The 20,819-nt window shown below is 50.8% G+C and overlaps 1 protein-coding gene across 7 annotated transcripts in view; it reads right to left on the bottom strand.

The window, feature by feature from the left end:
• STX8 (syntaxin 8) overlaps positions 1-20,819 on the bottom strand; it is a 246,294-nt gene that overhangs the window by 18,088 nt on the left and 207,387 nt on the right. For 6 of the 7 annotated variants that reach the window (XR_005528320.1, XR_005528321.1, XR_005528319.1 and 3 more), the window contains one exon: positions 13,303-13,408. The exons of the other annotated variant lie outside the window; for it this stretch is intronic. Coding sequence is in view for 1 of the 6 variants with exons in the window: in XM_039231574.1 (XP_039087505.1) it covers positions 13,303-13,408 (106 nt within the window). In the remaining 5 variants the exon portion in view is untranslated. The remainder of the gene's footprint in view (positions 1-13,302; positions 13,409-20,819) is intronic. 7 annotated transcript variants of the gene reach the window in all.

Below are 20,819 nucleotides of genomic sequence, written 5' to 3'. Positions count from 1 at the left end.
CCATACCCCTGACCTTCACGGAGGGTGATGGGCACTTTCGGGGCACCCCTAAGTGAAAACATGGAGCTGGTGCCCCAAACCCCTCTGTGGTCCTGAGACCCAGACCCACATAAGCCATGCCCAGATTCGACGACATCACCAGTGGGCTTCAATGATACCAGTGAGCCATCTGAAAGCAAACGGACAAGACCCCAAGGCAGATGTTAAGAAGGTAATAAGGGTGAGTGGGTGTCTGAGGCCCGAGGAGTCACTGTCGCCCAGCAGGGAGTCTGAGCAGCAGGTGCCTCTGAGGGAACCTGCCTGAGGTTCTGCCCATAAGAAGCGGGGCTGACCTCACTTTCAGGGATGAGGTAACCCAGGTGGAAGTCCTCCTCTCTCTTGCCCTGAAGGTGGTCAGCGTGGAAGGGGCTTAATTAGACCCTAAAGACACAGCTGGAGAAAGGCATATTGACGCCCACAGCCGAGTGTCACAAGCCACCTGTCAGGCTGTCCGAGCCCATACCCGGTGTCTGCCTATCACACGCCACACACGGCATTTACCTGCCCGTCCAATGTACGTTATTGGCACAAATAATAAAAGGTGTTTGAGGATGGTATTAAGATGATGTCATCAACGCCCCCTCATCCACTCTTTCGGGGAAGAGAACAGACCATCCAAACGTCAGATTTGGCTTGGAGGCATTTGTAGACTCACGCTGAACTTGGTCTTTCAGAAATGGTGTCGCAGCAAAACAGCAACGTTGAATTTTGACACGTTCCCTATGGAAGGATCCGGTTTTCCGAGCCTGGCCTCTCACTCTGAGTGCTTACACCTCCACGCCTTGGCTCATGCTGCTCACACCGTTCCAGAGCCCTCTGTGCCTTCCACACACCTGGCGTACGGGCACGCAGCCCTGAAAGGCTTCCTCCCCAGCGACACCTCCTGTCCTGTGCCCGAGGCACCCTGGGACGGCTTTTCCCTGGCTTCTTCCATATCCTGAACACATACGTTACAGACATCAGCTCGTGACTTGGGTAAATCGACAAGAGACTGGGTTCATGAGGACCTTCCCCAATAGTCCGCAAATTCTTGCGAGGACGGACCATGCGCTCCCACGACTGTGTCTCTCCCCCGGCATGTTACGCACGGGTGCCTAGCACAGCTGTTCTAGAACACACTGTTGTGTTATGTACTTGGGTTGCGGTTGATTGGAAAGCTACTCATCGTGCCAACTCAAATACTGATTGCCTGGGGGCACACAAGTAGTGTGACTTTCAAATGGTACTTTTACTTGGTGATAATGTGGAAGATATTCTAGCAGCTAGAACAGTACCTGGTACACACTAAGTGCTCCACCAGCGCGAGTTGAATGAATGAATGAGCTTGTGAACTATCAACACAAGTTATTATGGAGCGTTAGTTCTGAAGAACTGGGAGGGACGGGGCGCCTGAGGGGCTGAATCGGTTAAGCGTCTGACTTCGGCTCAGGGCATGATCTCGCGGTTCGTGAGTTCGAGCCCCGTGTCGGGCTCTGTGCTGATGGCTCAGAGCCTGGAGCCTGCTTTGGATTCTGTGTGTCTCTCTTTCTGCCCCTCTCCTGCTCTCTCTCAAAAATAAACATTAAACAAAAAAAGAATAAAAAAAAGAACTGTGAGAGATGTATATAAATACAGTTGGTATTGCCAAACTCAAAATCAATATATTAACCCATAAGTTGTTAATATCTGAATATATACTTCCAGGAGAATGTATTCTACAAATATCCTTCAAAAAATATCATCAGTCACATTTTGTTTTCAATTTGAGAGAGAGCGAGCGAGCGAGCAGGAGAGGGGCCGAGGGAAGAGAGATCTGGGGCTCAATCCCACAATCCTGGGATCATGACCTGAGCCGAAATCAAGAGTTGGAGGCTCAACAGACTGAGCCAGCCAGATTCCCCCGACAGAATCACGCTTTAGGGAAATGCTGGGATTTTTTTTTTTAATGTTTTATTTATTTCTGAGAGAGAGAGAGAGAAAGAGAAAGAGAGAGACAGCGTGAGCAGGGGAGGGTCAGAGAGAGAGAGAGATACAGAATCTGAAACAGGCTCCAGGCTCTGAGCTATCTGTCAGCACAGAGCCCGACATGGGGCTCGAACCCATGAACCGTGAGATCATGACCTGAGCTGAAGTTGGACGTTTAATCGACTGAGCCACCCAGGCGCCCCGGGAAATGCTGGGATTTTACCAGATGCTCAGGAGCTTCTTTTTAGCACAGATGATTTGGACTTGAGTCTTCAGCAAAGTGGACCCTCTGTACTGAATGCATAGCCCGGTCCATGTTTCATTCATTCTCTGAGACTTCTGATCACCCTCTAGTCCCAGACCTTCCCAAGAAGGAAATAAATTACAATCACCCAACAAAAGAGGCACTGAGTTGGTGTTTGGGGCAGCTCTATTCCAGCGTGGTCTCTGGTGTGCCGGTACCATCCAAGAGAGGTTTAGAAAGGCAACTTCCAGGCCCTGCCTCACCCCTGCGGAGTCCAGACCTCTAGGGCAGGGGCCCGGGAAGCTGGGTGTCAGCAAGCCCTCCACGCGATCCTTCCGACACTAACATTTGAGAGCAAAGTCTTGAGAGGCAGAATCGAAAGCTCACCAGAAGTTCTTCAGTCCATACAGTAAAATGTCAACTGTTAACATGCTGGGGCGGGGGGGGGGGGGCACTATGAAGGTAAAGGGTCAGGGGTCCCCAGCTGGCAGGAAGGCCACTTCCAGCCTCGTGAGGAAGAGACGCAGGCTGGGATGTGTCTGACGCACAAAACTCATTTGCTGTCACAATACCCCCCAGCCCCGGGCCCCCGGCCCCTGCCAATATTACCCCCGCCTCATTTCCTCCCGACAGAGATAGCTCTGTTCGGAGAGAGCCTGTGAGGCCAGGGCTGAGAGCGCCCTGCTTATTAGACTACACCGGCTCCAAGAACCTTCTCCACCGACGGCCGGGCTTTCAGCCTTAGACCCTTCTTCTTCCTCCCAGGGGCCCGCGGGAAGGCCCGAGAAAGTCAGAAGCCCATTGGATGGCGGCGACAGCAGGACGAAGCTGGTATGATTTCAGCTTCGGGCGCCGTTGCAGGACGCGGACGGGCTGGCGTGACGCTTGCTTTCCTGCATCGGGGTCCCAAGGTCAGACGATGCCCGTGTCGGCCAGCGCATCTGAGGAACAAGGCATCATGAGCACGAATGCGCTGGGTGCCAGGGAGGTCACAGGAGGCTCCCCACGGCCCTCCCGGAGGGTGCCCTCGAGAAGCTTCCAAAGCAGACCGCCCCTCTGTGAGCAGCCCTCCTCCCGCTGCGGTGGGTGAAGAAATGATCGAGGGAACGTCCAATGATTAGTTCCTTATGGCCTCACATTCTTCAAGCATATTCTTTACACCCTCTGGAACGCTTCTGCATTCTTAAGCCCTTCCTTCCCTTTCAGAGCGCTGTCTTTTACTGACGCTAAAAGGACAGACAGAGGAGCAAGCTGGCCTCCCCTCCCTCCGCGCACCCCTCCTTCGCCGTGGCCGCGCTCTCTCCACGCCCGCCGAGCCTTGTTCTCTTTCTAAGAATGCAATAAACATTTCAGCACGATCTTTTCAATCCACATTATTTATAAGATTCTGAACATCCATCGAGCCTGGCCAGAACCGCTAAGTAATAAATCAACCTTAACAACAACAAAAAAGGAAGGTTCGGGGGTTGGGGGGGCGGGGGCGGGGATCACCCTTTGGCGAGGCAAAAGCCTGAGCCGGCTCGGTCCCCCAAAGGGCTTAGTTATGTTAGGAAAACTGAGATGGGGATGAGACGCAGGGTTTAGAATGACGTCGAGGCAGGAACTCCAATCTCCAGGCATAATCATAACTTTGTGTAAATCTCAAACAAACCCACCTCTCGGGGGTGTCTTGAGGATAAATGAGATACGTGGGAAGCACTCCTTTCTGGGTCCGAAAGGTCATCTTCTGGGAATGAAGAGGCTACAAGGCCTCCTCCCTCTCCTAGGGCTCCAGTCCTGGCTAATCGCCATCTCTGCCGCAGGTTCAGATGCGGGGGGGGGGGGGGGCCCTGAAGTGGGGCCTTGGGGGCGGGGCTGGGCAGGTGGTGGGCTAGCGGCAGCCTGGCCACCCCCCACCCCCACCCCAGTCCCCTGCACCCCCCCACCTCCCCTACTCCCCGCCGAGGACCAAACCAGGCCACACACAGCCAGAGATTCTGCTGCTGGCCGGGGGTGGGGGTGGGGCGGAACTTGTCCCACCCCCATACTGTGTGGCGCTAGGCAGGTTTCCACAGTCTGCCCCTCTCCTCACAGAGCCAGCATCTGGCTCGAGAGTTCGCTGATGATTTCAAAATTTATCTAAACAAGCGCGGCGGCCAGCGGAGGCCACTGGCTAATTGCATAATTGGCCCGAGGCCTCGCTGCCTGGGCGACTTCCCACTCGGTCCCGATCTCGCACTGGAAATCCAAGCCGCCTGGCCCGGCCGAGGACCAGGCGTGTGTTCACGTGGCCAGACCTCGACCTGGTGGCTCTGCGGCTGGCGAGTGTGACGGGCTCTGCCATCCGCTCTACGGGGTCCCCTTCCGACGGCTTCCTGGAGACGAGGGGCCGCTGCCTTTCCATCCTTGTGCCTGCGGTGGTTCTGGATGGGAGGCCGGAGCTGCTGAGTCACGACCCACACCGTCATCACCAGGCTCTCTGCTGGCTCTGGGGAAATGACCATATCCGGCCGGTCATGGGACTTCTCCGCCAGGAAGCCACTCTTCTTGTTAAAATGGTCACACATGCCGATGGGTTTAGCCCCACCAGACCCCCACTTTGCGTTCCGACCTCATGTGGCCTTGTTACAAGACTGACGGGCCTTCCTGTTCAGATCGGTTGCCTGCTGGAGTGCGCGGCCGTCAGGCTGCCAGCAATGTTCTAGAAGGGATTCAATACCCGTGTTCATCACTTTTACCAGGAAGTGTCCCAAACCCCCAAATTTGTCGATGATTTCCATGTGTGCTTTAAACACTATGGTTTCTTTATGACCTCCTGAGGTCCCAGGGACCCAAGTCTTCATCTTGTGGCTACTGCAGTCAACAGTCTGTTTACAACGGCCATGTCGTTTGCACCCGATGACGCAGACACTCTCTGCATCTCCAGCCCAACCGGCCCGGCGGGCTGACCCAGACCTCTTGGGCTTCCTCCTCTTCTCTCCCTTGGCTGTCACCTCCGAGGCTGGACTTTTCCACCCACCACTAAATCGAGGGCTAGCCCCAGTGATGCCAGGAGCCACCGTTCTCTGCCGTCCCCGCCTTCAGCCATTTACACGTGCCATCTTCCTGCCTTGCTCATGCAGGGCCGGTGACATGAATGGTTAGGCCCGGGGCTTCAGAGCCAGACTGCCTGGGTTCGAATCCTGACTGCCCCACTTCCCATCTGCGTGCTTGTGGCCAAGCTACTTGACCTGTCTGCGCCTCACCCATGAAATGGGGATAAGAGTAGAAGCCCCTTCAAAGGGGCTGTGTCGACCTAGGCTGTGGTCGAGGGGGAGCCCTGTGGTCACGGTTTATACACCCGATCACACCCATCGAGCCGTGTGACTTGGGCACCCAGAGGTTAGCTACTCGACAGGCCGGCCGGCAGCTGCTGACCCAGCATGTGAAGCTGAGCTGAGTAAACAGATTCTTTTTCTCTTTTTGAACTAGGAAATATGGAGCAATCCAGACTTGCTAGGTCTTCCCTGCTCCCACACGGGGACATGTGTCCTTATGATAAATGCACCTAGATAATTCGAGTGGCTCTCTGTCCCTTTTCTCCCCAGCCAAATGCACCCCCAAAGGACAAAAGTGTAATTACTATATAGCTCCTATACGTCACACCACAGGAGTAGGCACTTAAAAAGACAGATTTTTAACTAAAGGGATACATCCAAGTTGCAAAATTTGGGGTCATCTGCAAGATGGCTGGAAGATTTTCTGTCACTTTTGAATCAGGCTTTGCAGGCCATCAGGAAAATATCTAGCACGTGAACAAACTCGGTTTAGTTGACTCCTCTTTCAAATCCAGATCCTATAATGCCCATAGGTTTAATGGGATGAAAGTTGTTTTTGTTTTTAATTGATGGATAGTTAACAGGATACAGTCTTTGTGAGTTAAGGTTGAGTCCAGAGCCAACTCTTTTCTGGTTGACTTCTCGGGTCACTCTGGAGAATGTCCCTCCCACCCTTTCTCCAATGACGAAGCCTGGAGCTTTCTGGGGCACAGGATGTGGGTGGAGGTGGAAGGGAACAAACAGCTAGAAATGACGGCTGGTGAAGGTTAGTGAGGGTTCATGATGGGGCCTAGGCTGAGTAGGGAGAAGTGAAGCCAGTCATCTTGCATCCATCACTAACCCACGCTATGCCGGGTACCATGCTGGATGCTGGGAATAGAGCAGTGGTCAAAATGGACATGATACGTGGCTCCCAAGGGATTTAGATGCTAATGGGGGAGACAGACATTCAAATAATCCCACAGCGAAATCATCACAAATCATGGATGAATGTTGAGAAAGAAACCAACAAGGTACTATGGTAAGAAGTATCTTAATGGAGGGTCAGGCGAAGGAGCCAGTCGCCAGAAAAGGTGGGCAAAGACCACAAGACACTTGGGGATTTCACGGCATGTGGCTGAAACAGGCCAACACGGAGAGAAGTGAGGACGTGTTTGGTAAGAAAGCCAGGGGTTCAGTTCTGCAGGGCCTTGGGAGGTCACGGTAAGGAGCTGGGTTCTATTCTGAGTGAAGGGATCCCATTGCTAGGTTTACAGAGGGAGTGGCAATGGCTCATTTATGTCATACAGTCATGTGGGTCCAGTCTCTGCGTACAAGTCAAGTCAGCAAGACCTTTCTGGGAGAAGCAACTCAGCATCCAGGGGAGGGGGTGGAACTGGGTGGTGGCGGTGGAGATGGGTGGATTTGAAAGACAGCCGAGGAGAGAATTGCCAGGGCTTCCTTTGAGATAGGAGAGGGGGCCGTGAGGAAGGGAGACAAAACAAGATTTCTACCTTGAAGAAACTGGTCAGTGGGGTGCCATTTACTGACACCAGAGAAAACCGAGGGCTTCTGGGTAGGCTGCCGAGGGATCTCAGTTGAGAGCTGAGTGTGTGCGGGAGAAATATGGAGCTCAGAAGACAGGTCTTAGGTGGTGTGGCAGTGATGGTGACAGATGGAAATGCCAAAGGGCTTTGAGGGGAAAGGTCACGGGAGGCACAGAGCAGCAGGGACGGGAGAGGAGCAGCAGCAGCAGGAGGTCAGGGCAGACGGTGGAGGGCAGGAATGTCGAGCTTATTAGGGACTTTGGAGACTAGGGCCGGGGGTGGTGGAGCGAGGGCTCTGCCAGTACCCGCTGAGCACGGCGGCAGCAGCGAGGGTCCGCTGCGTGCCCAGCATGGTGCCCAATCTCTCAGATACAACCTTTCTGTCGCCATTACAGTCCTGCGAACTGGTATCATCGAGATGATGAGGACGATGGTGACGACGGCCATGATGACGATGACGACGACAACGATGGAACCCAAAGCTTGGAAAAGTTAAGCAACTTATCTAAGGTTTCAAAGCTCAGTGTCAGTGTTGGGGACCGAACGCAGGTCTGACTGGCTCCAACGGTCATAGTCCCGAAGGCCGTACAATACGGTCGCGAGTAGACGTGAGCACAAATCCCAATGACACACCTTCCAAGCCATTTCTCTGTTTCCACTGCCGGGTGCCTCATTCCAGACAGACACCGATGGACTTCTCACCCTCTCCCTGCCCCTGAACAATCCAGCGTCCCACTTTTGGTGCCCAGGTCAACCCTCTTCCTGTCAGCTCAAAGCCGAACCCCATCTGTTCCCTGCTTTCCCTTTAAGAAACCAGAAGAGACAAAATTAATCACTTGCAGATGATGGAGCACCTAGCCTGGAAATAACAAAAATAACCAACAGGAAACCTATCTGAACTAAAGAGGCCAGTTAAACACACTGATAAACTCTGACCCCTTTCTTATGAGCCAGTCATAAGCCACGGAAAACACGATGAGAAAAATTTATTAATAACTATATTAATGAATGGAGAACAAAGGAGTTCACAAAAATGGACAGGGCTGGGATTCTGAAAATTCCATAACTTTACTGAGGGCCATAAAGAGAAATTCAAATACAAAGAGAGCGAGAGCGAGTGAGAGAGAGGGCAAGGGAGAGAGATCCCATATTCCTGGATGGGAAGATTCAATACTATGTGCATGCCCACCCTTTCCAAACTAATATCAACACTTAATCCAGGTGTAATAAAAATAGGAACAGGATGTTTCAGGAACCTGGCGAAATGCTGTGAGGCAACGGGACTGTTCCCATTTTGCAGATAAGGAGCCCGGGGCTCGGGTTAAGGAAAGTGGGACGTAGTCTAAGGAAATTCATGGGGAGGCACAGAATGAAGCATGGTGTCTGCTGCAGTTGTGTGTGGACGTGTGAGGCAGGAGATGGGGGTGGGGGCCGTAGATCCCAGGGGGCCTGAAGTGTTGCCACGAGGAACTTGGGTCGTGGGGAGACTCCGGAAGGCTTAGCGGGGAGCAGTGGTGGGGGAGGGAAGGGCCGATGAGAACAAGTCCATGTTTTGCAAAGCTTGCCCTGGCCCCTGTGTGGGGAAGGCACTGAGAGGGGGCAGAACTGCAGACAAGGAGGGGAGTCAGGAAACAGAAGGATCCAGAAGGGACGACAGGAGCCTGAAGGACAGAGAGAAAGGGGTGCACGGTTTTCACAGACACTGAAGAGGAGGAGGAGGAGGAGAACCATCACGAGTCAGCGTCACATGGGATATGGCGGCCGAGCGAGAGGGACCAGCCTGGCGCAATCCCCAAGGGTTGGGCTTGAGAAACTGAATGGTGGGCGGGCTTGCTCATTAAAATAGAAAACAGAGACGGAAAAGCAGGGCTGATGAGGATCATGGGCCCGAGTTTGGACATCTTGGGTATTATTTCCAGGAAGTTTTGACAGCACAGTATTGATTTCCTTCCACTGGCATTGTAGAGAATGTGTCTTTTGGGCTAGCAAGCCACTGAGGGGAACTTCCTGTTTTGGTTGGGGGTTGAGAGCAGGCCCGTTATCTGCTTTAAGTATCCCAAATGTGGTACAGACACATCAACTTTGGAGCAGATCTAAAAAGTGGTAAAAGGCCTTGGGGATGGGTCTGGCCTTAATGGCTGGTAAAGGCCGCCTAGGCCGCCCCTAGGTAAAGGGGTCTTCTTGCCACGCTCCTGTCAGAGGCTGAGTTCAATGCCACTTCTCCATTTTCCCCTCTCTACCCCAAGACTCCCAGACAGTCATCTTATGTGTCTGTACATTTGCGAATGTTTTCGTTGGTGCTTGATGCCATCTTCTTACTACAGTCCCTCCTCTTTGACATCCTAGAGTTGTTTCGTCGTTCATCATATTCCTTCAGACATTATATTGTTTCAAAGTGCGGTGAGACAGTTGTCAACAGCAAGGCACGTGATTGGAAGCCATCCTCTTTATCAATGACACATTAGTGTCATCAGGCATCTGTTTTCTTAACTTCTAACTATCTTCATCACCCAATCCTTACACTTAGCCGTTTATCACAGTGTACAGAGAAAAGGTCAGCCAAAGGAAAGCTAGCTCTTTTCTCTATTTGACACTCTTTTGGCCAACTTATTGGCCAGGAAGAGCAGAGCTGAGATGCTCTCGCTCATCTACGGCAGAATTTCCAACTAGGAGAATCCGGAGGGACTTTCCAAGCAAGAGTTACGCTTGTGAATTTGGATATGTGAAATGAGAGTCGCTTTACGGGGATGAACTTTTTTTTTTTCTTTATCCAAACTACAGAAATGTAGGTACCTATCTGTCCTCTGGCAAATGGGGATCTGGGATCCCAGCACGGGTGGGGAGTAGAAACTAGGTTGGGGCTCTAGTCAGGGGAAGGCAGTCCAGGAAATTGGACAGGTATCCTCAATAGGGAAAAAATGGGGGCGTTCACAAGTACAGACTCCCTGAACGGACTGTGAACCTTGGTGATGAGCATCCGAAAGAAAGGATTTTATGAAGCTCGCACAATGGCCCACAGTAACTTCTGAACCCTTCACCGTCAGAGTATCTTTTACTCCCACCAAACGCTGTGGATCATTAGAAATGGCTTTTCTTATATTAAGGAGGACTTTTCTTCCTTTCTATAAATATTTAACCTTCTGTGTTTGCAATAAAATTCTCGGAGTTTTCATTTCATGGGGTTAAAATATAAACTCGAGCAGAGTGGCCACGACACCGACATGGAAAGTAGAGGTTTTACACCGATCGCTCCCTCTTCATTCTACAGGCTTGAACTGTACGCGTCTCTTACAAAATGTAGAACAATTTCCTTTACCAACGACGTGTTTCCAGTGAGTTCTGTCTGTGGGGATTAAATCCTAGTTCCTTTTATTTTCTGGAATCATTTTATTAATCAAACGCAAAATGACGGTCCCTTCGGTGAAGCCTGGTGGAAACGGTACCCTGACTAATATTCGAGGATTTTCTTTTGAAGCTGGACGCCAGCAATTACTGTACTGGAAAAGGCTATTTTACGACGGTGCATTTCTTCAAGAGAGGAAATGATTTTTGAGAATACTGAAGCCTTTTTTATTCTAACGCAGACCAGCAACACCTGTACACAATCTTTGCAGACAACAATAAGACTTTTTCTGAGGTCTCGTGTCATGACCATTTAATTTAATAGCTCTGAGAGTTTACACAGGACACTAATACCTCAGTTAGCTGGCAAGATTGGTGAACTGGGGATTCCAGTTAACTTGATTTTTCCATCAACGAATAGTAACCCATTTATACGCAATGAAATTTCCTCAGCAGGATATATGGTGGATCTGGACATCTCTTTTCAGGTACGGACAATTGTACGTTTTGTCTCTCGGTCTGACATTTCCTTTAGAAGAAAAAAAAATCGGCATTTTTGCCTCCCCTCTGTAAATCTTCGCATTAATAAGCCAATAATCAAGCACATGTGAGAGACCTCACAAAAGAAAAAAAAAGTTGAATTTAACACTGATAGTCTCCAGCTAAGGAAAATAAACCGAGCGGGGAAAATAAAATATATTCTGCTCAACCCACGGAGTGTTCATTTTCACATGCTAGGCATCAGCGTGCACCCAGGGGACAAAGAGAGATAAACAATACATGTTTTTTTGGGCCTTAGAGGCTCACGGTTTATATGTAGGAGAAGTTGAGAACTTCAGAAATGACAAGTGTTTAGACATTTTTTTTTTCTTTAAAAGCATAAAAAGCTACTCTTGCTTTTGAAAAGTCACGGCCAATGAAATGTTCTCTTTGTAATAATTAGGGAAAAGAAAATAAATTTAAGGTTGCCCTTAGATCGTTTCACCAGCAGAGAATAAGGACTGATTTTATATCTGGACTTGAGCTTAGCAGAATCGGAAAGCTTCAAAGGGTCTTAAGAAATCTAACACGTAAATGGGGAAAACGAACGGAAAGAACTTTCTGGTTTGACTTGCCCGGGGCCCAAAGACCCTGGATCTTCCTCAGTCTCTCTAGTTTCTAAAGTCTCTGGCTGTCTTTTAATTAACAGACACAAAGTCTCTCAAAGTCATGGGTGGGGCTTGGTTTCTTTCCTCAGATGGCTTCCAGCAGGCAACCTTGGCCTCTGGATCTTGAGTTTTCTGGAATGCTAGGTTCCCTTCTCCCTGCTTCCCAGGCCCCGCCCTGCTGGAGAACCTGAACCGGGGTGAGGGTGGGGCTCAGGAATTTGTAGTTTTAGTGAGGCTGTCATGAGATTCCTATCATGAAGGAAATTTGGAAAATATGTCCTTGGATAATATCCTTGCCTAAGAAATTTGAGAGTGAGGAAGGGGAAAGGGGGAAGGGGAAATGAGGTGGGGGGATGGGGGGAGGGGAAAGGGAAGAGGAAATGGGGTGAGGGATGGGGGAGGGGGAAGGGGGAAGGGAAAAGGGGTAGGGGTAGGGGGTAAAGGGTGCTGGGAGGGAAGAGCAGATTCCCAGGCCCCAAGACATGGATAGTGAGGTTCAGTAAGTCTGCAGTGGGGCTTGGCGATGAGTCGTTGCAAAGTTTCAACATGCGATTCTTACGCACGTGTAGTACAAATGGTTGACGAAAACACTGCCCTTGGTCATGAAGACTTTGCCAAACCCTGTCCTGCTAGTGTTGGACACGAAACAATGGGAATCAGGCGAGAGCCCCGCAGAGTCCAAAGCACTGGTACAAAGCACGGGTGTCCGGAACATCTGGGTCTTCCTGCCTCCTGAAGTTCCTGATCGGACCTCCGTGGGCCGTTTCTCCACGGCCCGCCCCCAGCAGCCACGGTTAAGCCCAGAACATCGCCAACAGCAAGATGCTTGTCTGTCCCTATAAAGGGGTAGACCCTAGGAGGCCACTGGGTGCAACTCGGGAAGACTGAAGTAGCGACCGCCCGCGGGAGAAGTGGCAAAATGTCTTTTGGAATGGTCATGGCTTGGTTGTATCGTGCCCGAAAATCACACACTGAAGATGACATGTCTCCACTGTGAGGTCATAAATGAACACACTGTTTACCACAAATTCTGCTGAAATAAACCTGTCTTCACGTACAGTTGCTAAGGCATCTGTGCTTAGAAAAATAAATACTTTAAAGACAAACAATACCTTCACATTTTCCCTTCAAAAAAAAAATGACTAATGTACTCAATACTTGTGAAACGCTGTAATGAACTTTTTCTGGAATCCCCATATTCCTGTATCTCACACTTGCCAATAAAGGCATGAACCTCTCCGGGAACGCCAAGGGAAATATCAGACTGGGTAGGGCTTAAAAAAAAAAAAAATAGGGGAAGATCATAAATGGGATGAACGACTCCACTTGAACGCTTCTCCATGAAGTCAGTCTGCATTTCATCCAAGAGGTCGAACTGCAGAAATACCCCAGCAATTCAGCTCTCCTGATTTCAAACCTCTGCCCACACGGCCCGAATTTGCAACTTAAATGTTCAGTACAAAAACAGTGTCAGGTACCTGTTAGCACAGGCTCTTCTCAGAAAGACAGAAGGAAAGGTACACGTTTTGCCCCTCGTCCCCCCATGCACTGATCTCTGACTTGTAAATAATCCCCGCACGACACAGGAAGATGATATTGTCTGCTACATTGGGGTGGGTGGTTAAAAAAAAATCTAGTCTTGAACACAGCCAGAGCTGAAGAGTCTTACGCGTGAATAGTACCAATGGTTCTTTTTCAGTTTGGAACGAGAAAGCACCTAAAAAAGAAAGGTTTGGTGGGGAGGCTTTGCTGTGGTATTTCACCTCAACACATCTTTCAAGTGTGATGGCTTGTAAGCTCGCGGCTTGGGTTCTGGTCTTCGGCCTTCAGACAACGCTAAGCTGTCCGTGGCAGCTGCAGAGGCCGAGTCTTTAAATGAAATAAAGAAATAATTGCTTTGGGGAACAAAGGGAGGGGAAAAAAAAGCCCCGTTAGCTGAACTCCGTGGCCCCTTGGGAGTGTGTGTGGTATGTGTTCCTGATTAATATTGTGCAGTGTGGTCAAAAGGAATCTCGGAGCAATCCCAGAGCATCAGAAAAAGTGTGATGTGGTCAAAAGAGAGGGTTCAGAAGCATATCTGGGCCCAAATCTCAGCCCTGCCACTGAGGAGCTATATGACCTTGACAAAGGGCCTTGACCTCTTGGGGGTCTTCAATCCTTATCTGCAATGTGGGAATAACAGACCTACTACCTCGAGGGGACGTGATGAGGATGGGGGACGATGATGTACGTGAGGTGCTGAGTTTGGTGAACAGCAGACTGAAACAGCGGTGGAGGTACCTGCCCACCCCATCCCCCACAAGATGGAAGAACGGTATACATCTACGGACCAAGAGAACGGGGGGCGGAGGGGGGAGATGGCATCCAATCAGATATATCGATAAAATGTTGGAAGACAGACAATAAGTGGACACTGATGGAGACGATGAGACAAAACCACTGATCAGGGCCGGGGGTGGGAATCCAAGGAGGGAGCTAATGGTCACACGGGGTCCCCGGAAAGGCTCAGGGATGGGACGCACTGGGTAGTGCTGAATGCAGAACCAGAAATGGGGCGGGGGGGCTGGTTAAACAACATGAGCGCCCGTGACACCCCAGATCCCCTCTGTCACCCCACACAACCAGGCAGCTACTTCCCCACTGCACTCTCGGGAGAGAGGTTCAGTGGAGAAAGTGGACCACAGGAATTGTGAACACAGGGAGCAGAAGGCAGAGGAGAAGGAAAACATTAGGTGGGAGGTTGAAAATAGGGAGATTAGGTAAAAGGTTCACACGGAATGGCGAGCTGGCTGTTAGGCTCCCGGGCACTACCGGCTACACTTCTACTCATCAGGCCAGAGACTGCAGGCTTCCTCTCAACAGAAAGGGTCCAACCAAAGAGAAAAGAGAATCGATACTAACATTTGAGGTTCCCAATAAAATGATGAGGTCCTTCCCTGTCTGATAATCCCCTGGAGAGACCTATAGACCTTACTCCCTGGATAGGAGCTGTTAGCACAGAGCCTGATGCGAGGCTTGAACCCACGAACCAAGAGATCATGACCTGAGCCGAGGTCGGATGCTTAACCGACTGAGCCGGCCAGGCGCCCCTTTGGTGCTTCATTCTCAAACATGAGCAGATCGCCAAGCACCACTAGACATCTGATAAAAGAGAAAAAGGGAACAAAACCCCCAAATCATCCCCCATTCTCCCTGCCAAACCCCCACTCCATAAAAAAGCAGAAGGAACTGGGAAGATAAAGCAAAGAACAGAAGACAGTGCCCAAGAAACACTAATTAATACCCTCAGGCATACAATACATAGCAAAATATTTTGTGTCTCTGAAATCGGAACTAACATTTACAAATCAGAAAAGCCGAGTTACAAAACTAAGACATCAGCAATAAAGACATTCAAGGGAAGGATCTGAAGAAGCAGCTGAAGAAATGTCCCAGAAAGGAACAGAAAGACAAATGAAAAACAGGAGAGAAAAGAAGGAAATCAACCAATTAAGCCAGGAGGCCCAATATCCAACAAGGAACGCAGAACGTCCCAGAAGGAAGGAAAGGGAAAAGAGAAAGGAGGTACGTGTCAAAGCTCCAAAAGAAAAAGAAATGTCCAGAACGGAAGGACGTGAATTCCAGACTGCAGGGTCCATGAAGTACCCAGCACCTTAACGGGGTGGGTGTGGGAGGAAGTTACCCCCTCCTGCGTGAAATTTATTATACTGACGCTAAGGAAAAGCTCCTAAAAGCAAAACAGGACGGATAACAAGGTTCAGGAATCAAAATGACACGCGACTTCATGACAGCTGCTTTGGAAGCTAGCAGACAATGAGAGACGCCTTCAGCATTGGGAGCACAAGGCGTTCTTAACCGAAAATTCTACGTATACTCGATCAGTTAAGCGCAAGAGGCAGAACAGAGGTACTTTCCAACGTGCACCATCTCGAGAAATGTACGTCTCAGGCAGTCTTCCTCAGAGAGCTAGCGGAGGGTGTATAAAGGAGATAAAACCAAGGAAGAAGATATGAGTTCTGGGAAAGGGGGGGTCTCCAGTGGGAGGGGAGAGTAAGAGTCTCTAGGAGATGCTGAAGAGAAGCCTTGGGGCAGCAGAGGTGCAGGGGCCTGGAGAGCTAGTGGTCTGGGCTGGAACAGAGCATGGGGGCCCAGGAAGCCTGACTCCCAAGCAACACGCGGGAAACATGGATGGGCTATCCGGTGTACGTCTGCACGGTACCCACGAGTATTTCTTAGCTCTGTAGTAATTCAGGGCAAGAATTGGGATAAGCCAAGGGGAAAGGCGACATGAAGTCCAGCACAAACGCGAAATACTGTGTAAGAAAGGAAGTCCGTTACAAACACTGATATTGTCAAAACAAAAATGCTGGGGGTGCCTGGGTGGCTCATTTGGTTGAGTGAACAACTCTTGATTTGGGCTCAGGTCATGGTCTCATGGTTTGTGGTATGGAGCCCCATGTTGGGCTCTGTGCTGAGTATGGAGCCTGTTTGAGAGTGTCTCTACCTCCCTCTCTCTCTCTCTCTCTCTCCCACTTGCACCCACTCTTTCTTTCTCTAAAATAAAAAATGAAAACATTTTGGAAGAAAAAGTGAAAATGCTGAATCACGATTTAGTTAACCACTGTGACTGAACTCTGTTGGCCGCATGAACAGAGGAGTGTGAGTGTGTGTTGGGGGGTGTGGGGGCAAGCAGGGAAACAGCTGTAGCAGTAGACGTTAGCAGACATCTCAAATCACAATCCGACCCTCTTGGTACAAACATATAACTTACAAGAAAGGACATTCCTGGGCACCTGGGGGGCTCAATCGGTTAAGCATCTGACTTCGGCTCAGGTCATGATCTCACAGTTTGTGAGTTTGAGCCCCACGTGAGGCTCTGTGCTAACAGCTCAGAGCCTGGAGCCTGCTTCGGATTCTGTGTCTCCCTCTCTCTCTGCCCCTCCCCTGCTCATGCTCTGCCTCTCTCTCTCTCAAAAATAAATAAACATTAAAGGAGGAGGAGGGGGAGGGACCTTCCATAAGAAACAGGAGGGAGGTGCTGAAAGCGCTCTTCTCTTGGGTAGCTGGGCCCCAGGGGGAAGGAAGGTGGGGCAGGTCTCTGGCGCTTTCTGTTTCCTGGTTTCAAACAGACCCCGTACTTCTCTCTGTCTTTGCGAACTATGCCTACACATTGCTTTGACTCCTCGCCAGGCCAGATTCTGTAGGCCAAAGCCTACCCCTACTGCTCAGCATGGGGGTCAAGGGCAGGTGTGCAGCAGGTGAGTGCCACCTCCATGTGACCCCTGTGGAGCAAGCAGGGACTGGGTACAAGGGACAGAAGAGAAGCATGGGCTCATGAGAGCTTCCGCTCCGTTGCCCAGCAAGCACCCTGCACGCACACAGAAAACGTCAAGAAGCTAATGATACGTTTATCATAATATGACTTTCAGGTGCAGCCAAGACCGCGTTTAGTTCTTCCCCAAAGGGAGCAGACTCTCGAATCACGTCATGTCACTGTGCACGGAAGGGATGTCAAGGAGCCTCTGCTCTACGAGGCTCGGATCTCTGTTCTCCATCCAGTCCACGTACAGTCATCTGTGTCACGACTGACTGAATCACTGACCGTCTGTCCCGTATATACACGTAGATGACAATTCTGACCACGCCACCTCCCGCTTGGAAAAGGGAGAAGTGGAGACCCACACCGGTCACCTGTCTGGCACACGCCCTCCCACGAGGCTGTGTTAACCGTCCCCCGCTCCCCTCGGGGGCTCATCCCTGCCTAGTGTCCTCTGAGGGGAAGAACAGCCCCTGGCCTTTCCCACTTGACAGAAGGTCAGCTGTGAGCAGGGGATGCAGCTGTGGCGGGCAAATTCTGGGAAGAAAGGAGGAGCCCATTGGGTCTAAAAGTAGTATCAACACAAACACTGCTGATCAGCCAAATGGCGAGAGTTTCTGGGTGTTCTATGAAATCACTGTTGAATGATACGCTTCCAGTACTGTGATCAACATTCAGTACTGGGAAAGTGCTTGCCTTTCTCAAAAAAGTATGTCTCTTTCCTTTTCTGTTAGTTATCACGGTCGTGTGACACCTCACAGTGCTCTTTTCATGTTGGTTTTCCAGGATTCTGCTTTTGGTGCTAAATTTTTTTTTAAGTTTCTTTGTTTTTGAGGGGGAGCGGCAGAGGGTGGGCCAGAGAGAGGAGAGAGAGACAGAGAGAGAGAGAGAGAGAGAGAGAGAGAGAGAGACCGAGACCCAAACAGGCTCCATGCCATCAGTGCAGAGCCCAAAGTGGGGCTTGAGCCCACAAACCATGAGATCATGACCTGAGCCAAAGTCAAGAGCCAGATGCTTAACTGACTGAGCCACTCAGGCACCTGTCTTGGTGCTAAATTTGATGTTCCAGCATGGCATTAGCTTGGTGGTTTGATCTACTCTATTTATGCTCTTGGCCACATGTAAACATCTTCTAATTCTTCAGCAGCTGATTTCAAACACACACATTACACTTTATTGTAAACGGTCCCATATGTTCTTTGGAACACAGAGGTTACAAATCATAAACAAGATCTGTCCTGAGATGGACGCTGGGCTGTCCTCATTGAAATCTGCTCTCCGAGACTCTTTGATTCCAAGGTGGGAGGAAGAAAGTGGGCTTTGGACAGTCCGGAAGCCTTGGGGCAGACAAGTTTCATACTTGAGTCCTGGTCGGCGGGCCAAAAATTCTGTGAGCTTATCCGCTTATTTATGCTGCTGTGTGTATTTGCTGTTGTTTCCAAGGAAAAGTTCTGTTTGAAATCCTCCAGCCTTGCCTTAGTTGAACTAAGGGAAAGCAGGATTGTTTTTCTCCTACGCCTCTGTGCTCCTGGGTGCTGGGAGCTGCCCCCCACGTGGTCAGAGGGAGACAGCAAGCAGTCATCCTACATGGATCTCAGCTGGGGGGGGGGGTTGGAGAGCAGAGGCGTCCTCAAGGGTGGGGACATGGTCTCGAGCGTGGTGCCGGGCGCCGGGGCTTCTGGAGCTAAGTGGCTTTCGAGACCCGTCCCAGCAGCCGAGGTGTGTCAGCACCATGTGGTGGCAGGTCAAGGGTAACAAGTGTGCTGGGCCGAGGGGGCTCCTGCTTCCAGGTTCGGAGACAGAATGCTCTTCCAAGCCATGGCTCGGGGTAAAAATAGAATCTGTTTATTCAACTTGTCTCTTTCGTAACACAACACAGGCTTTGGAAAGATGGCCGTGCAGCAGACACAATAAAGAGGAAGTGTCACTTGTTTCTCTGGCTACCTGCACGTTGCGTTCTGAGGCCATGCCAGACCCCTCCTCCCTCGGAAAAGAATCCCCCTTAACTCTGCACTTGGACCCTTGCCGCATGAAGGCGCTCGCTCCTGGCTTTGGCGGCCCCAGGCGCCCAGAATCCTCTTGCTTGACTCCTCCAAGCTGGTCTGGAAAAGGCAGTTTCCTTCTGAGCCGGCAAGGCTCCCCGCGACGGGCCTGTCTTCCGCTCTCTTTCAGAATCAGCCCCTCTGTTCCTGGGTTCCAAATCCCCAGGTACCACTGGGCACCCCAATATCACACTCCCCACCAGGCCTCCAACCCACGGCCTGACTCGCGGCCAGTGCGCTGTCTTTCTGGAGGCCATTCTCCATACAAAGTGACCCGAGAGAAAACGGAACCAAACGTGAAGGCTTCCTAGCGTTCGTTATGGGAATTGGCCAGCTGGGCAAACTTAAATCCAGCCCGCTGACATTACCGAACGGAGCTGAATCACTGCGCCACCGCGTGCCTCGATAGCCATGAACCTCTGTGCCCGCGGACGGACGCGGGGGAGGGACAAGTACGGCTCGTCCACTGCGTGCCGAGCGTGGCTCTGAGGGCTTGTCTGTGCCTTAACTGACGTAATCGTTATATGCCTGACACCGGACGGTTGCCTCACGCTTGCTCCTCGCCTTATGCCATCCTCCTCGCTAGTGGTACTTTGCTGGCCTTGCGGTCGAGTTAGCAGGGCTCGGTGGCCAACGGCGCCTCTATAGATGACCGAAACCCTTAGTTTCCAGGTAAGGAGGACGGAGGGGTGTTCAAGGTCACACAGCTGGTGAGGGACGGAGGGGGTTCAAATCCGGAGCCGTGTGCTAGGCCTCCTACGTTACAAGCCTCCCTGCCCCACCCTCCAGGGAAGTGGTTCACTCCTCCCCAGTCAGGCCAGGAAGGCTTCACAGAAGCGCTGGAATTTAGAGACGAGTATTGAAAATGAACACATCATAACTCGTGCCCATGAGAAGGGCAGGCGTAAGTGGTGAGGTGGCTCCGGAGAATTCTCTAAGACCTGGTGAAGGTCCTTTGGGGTATCTGACTACAGTGACACAGGGGAGGGGAGAAGGTCAGACGACCTGTCCGGAAACCGCGACTGTAAAATATCATCATTATTTTCGGAATGATCGCTGCACGCTGTACTTTGCAAAGAACCTTTTATATATACTGTCCATTTTGAGTTCTGCAGTCACTTGCTACTCAGGAGAAATGGGAGAAGAGAAGTCATGTGTTTTTTCACAATGTGCAAAACTCTATGCTGCACCCTAATGGCTCAGGAGAACCCGAGACAGACGGGAAGGCTCCCTGGAAGAGGAGACTTCTAGAGTGGTGAAGCAACGGCTGCCTTGCTACCATGGGCAGCTGTGCGTGAGAAAACATCCGAAGCCGGGCATCCTGCAAGTCAGGGCTTCGTCAGCCTTGTGCTCTTTGGAATGGACACCCAGGAGCCGGCTGGGCACACAGGGAAGGACTCTTAGACAAAGCATGGAAAGAGGGAAGGTGGGGTGCCTCAGTGAGGAGGCATCAGGGGGAACCGCGGGGCCAGGGAATGCTGGGTGTCAGTGTGCATTAGGAACTGAATTATGTTGCCTCCCAAATTCATAAATTGAAGCTCCAACCCATAATATGACCGACTAAGGGGGTAACAAAGGTAAAATAAGGCCGTAAGAGTGGGGTCCTAATCTGATGGGGCTGGTATCCTTATAAAGAGAGAAAGAGATGCTGGAGGGCTCTGTCTCCCTCTTCCTCCCCCACTTCCTCCCTCCCTCTCCTCGAAGCCCAGGGAAGGTAAAGCAAGGAATGGCCTCACCAGAAATCAACCCACTAGTGCCTTGATCCTGACCTTCCCAGCATCCAGGACTGTTGTCTTATTATTTTGTTTCTGTTTTTAAAGTTTATTTATTTATTTTGAAAGAGGGAGAGAGAGAGAGAGAGAGAGAGAGAGAGAGAGATTGAGCAAGCACGTGCACAGAGGAAGAGCAGAGATAGAGAGAA

The sequence above is a fragment of the Hyaena hyaena genome, unplaced genomic scaffold, assembly GCF_003009895.1.
Source record: "Hyaena hyaena isolate Hyena2069 unplaced genomic scaffold, ASM300989v1 scaffold_58, whole genome shotgun sequence".
In the NCBI taxonomy this organism is placed as follows: domain Eukaryota; kingdom Metazoa; phylum Chordata; class Mammalia; order Carnivora; family Hyaenidae; genus Hyaena; species Hyaena hyaena.
The sequence above is the reverse complement of the archived record's forward strand: the minus strand, read 5'-3'. Positions and strand labels throughout refer to the sequence as shown.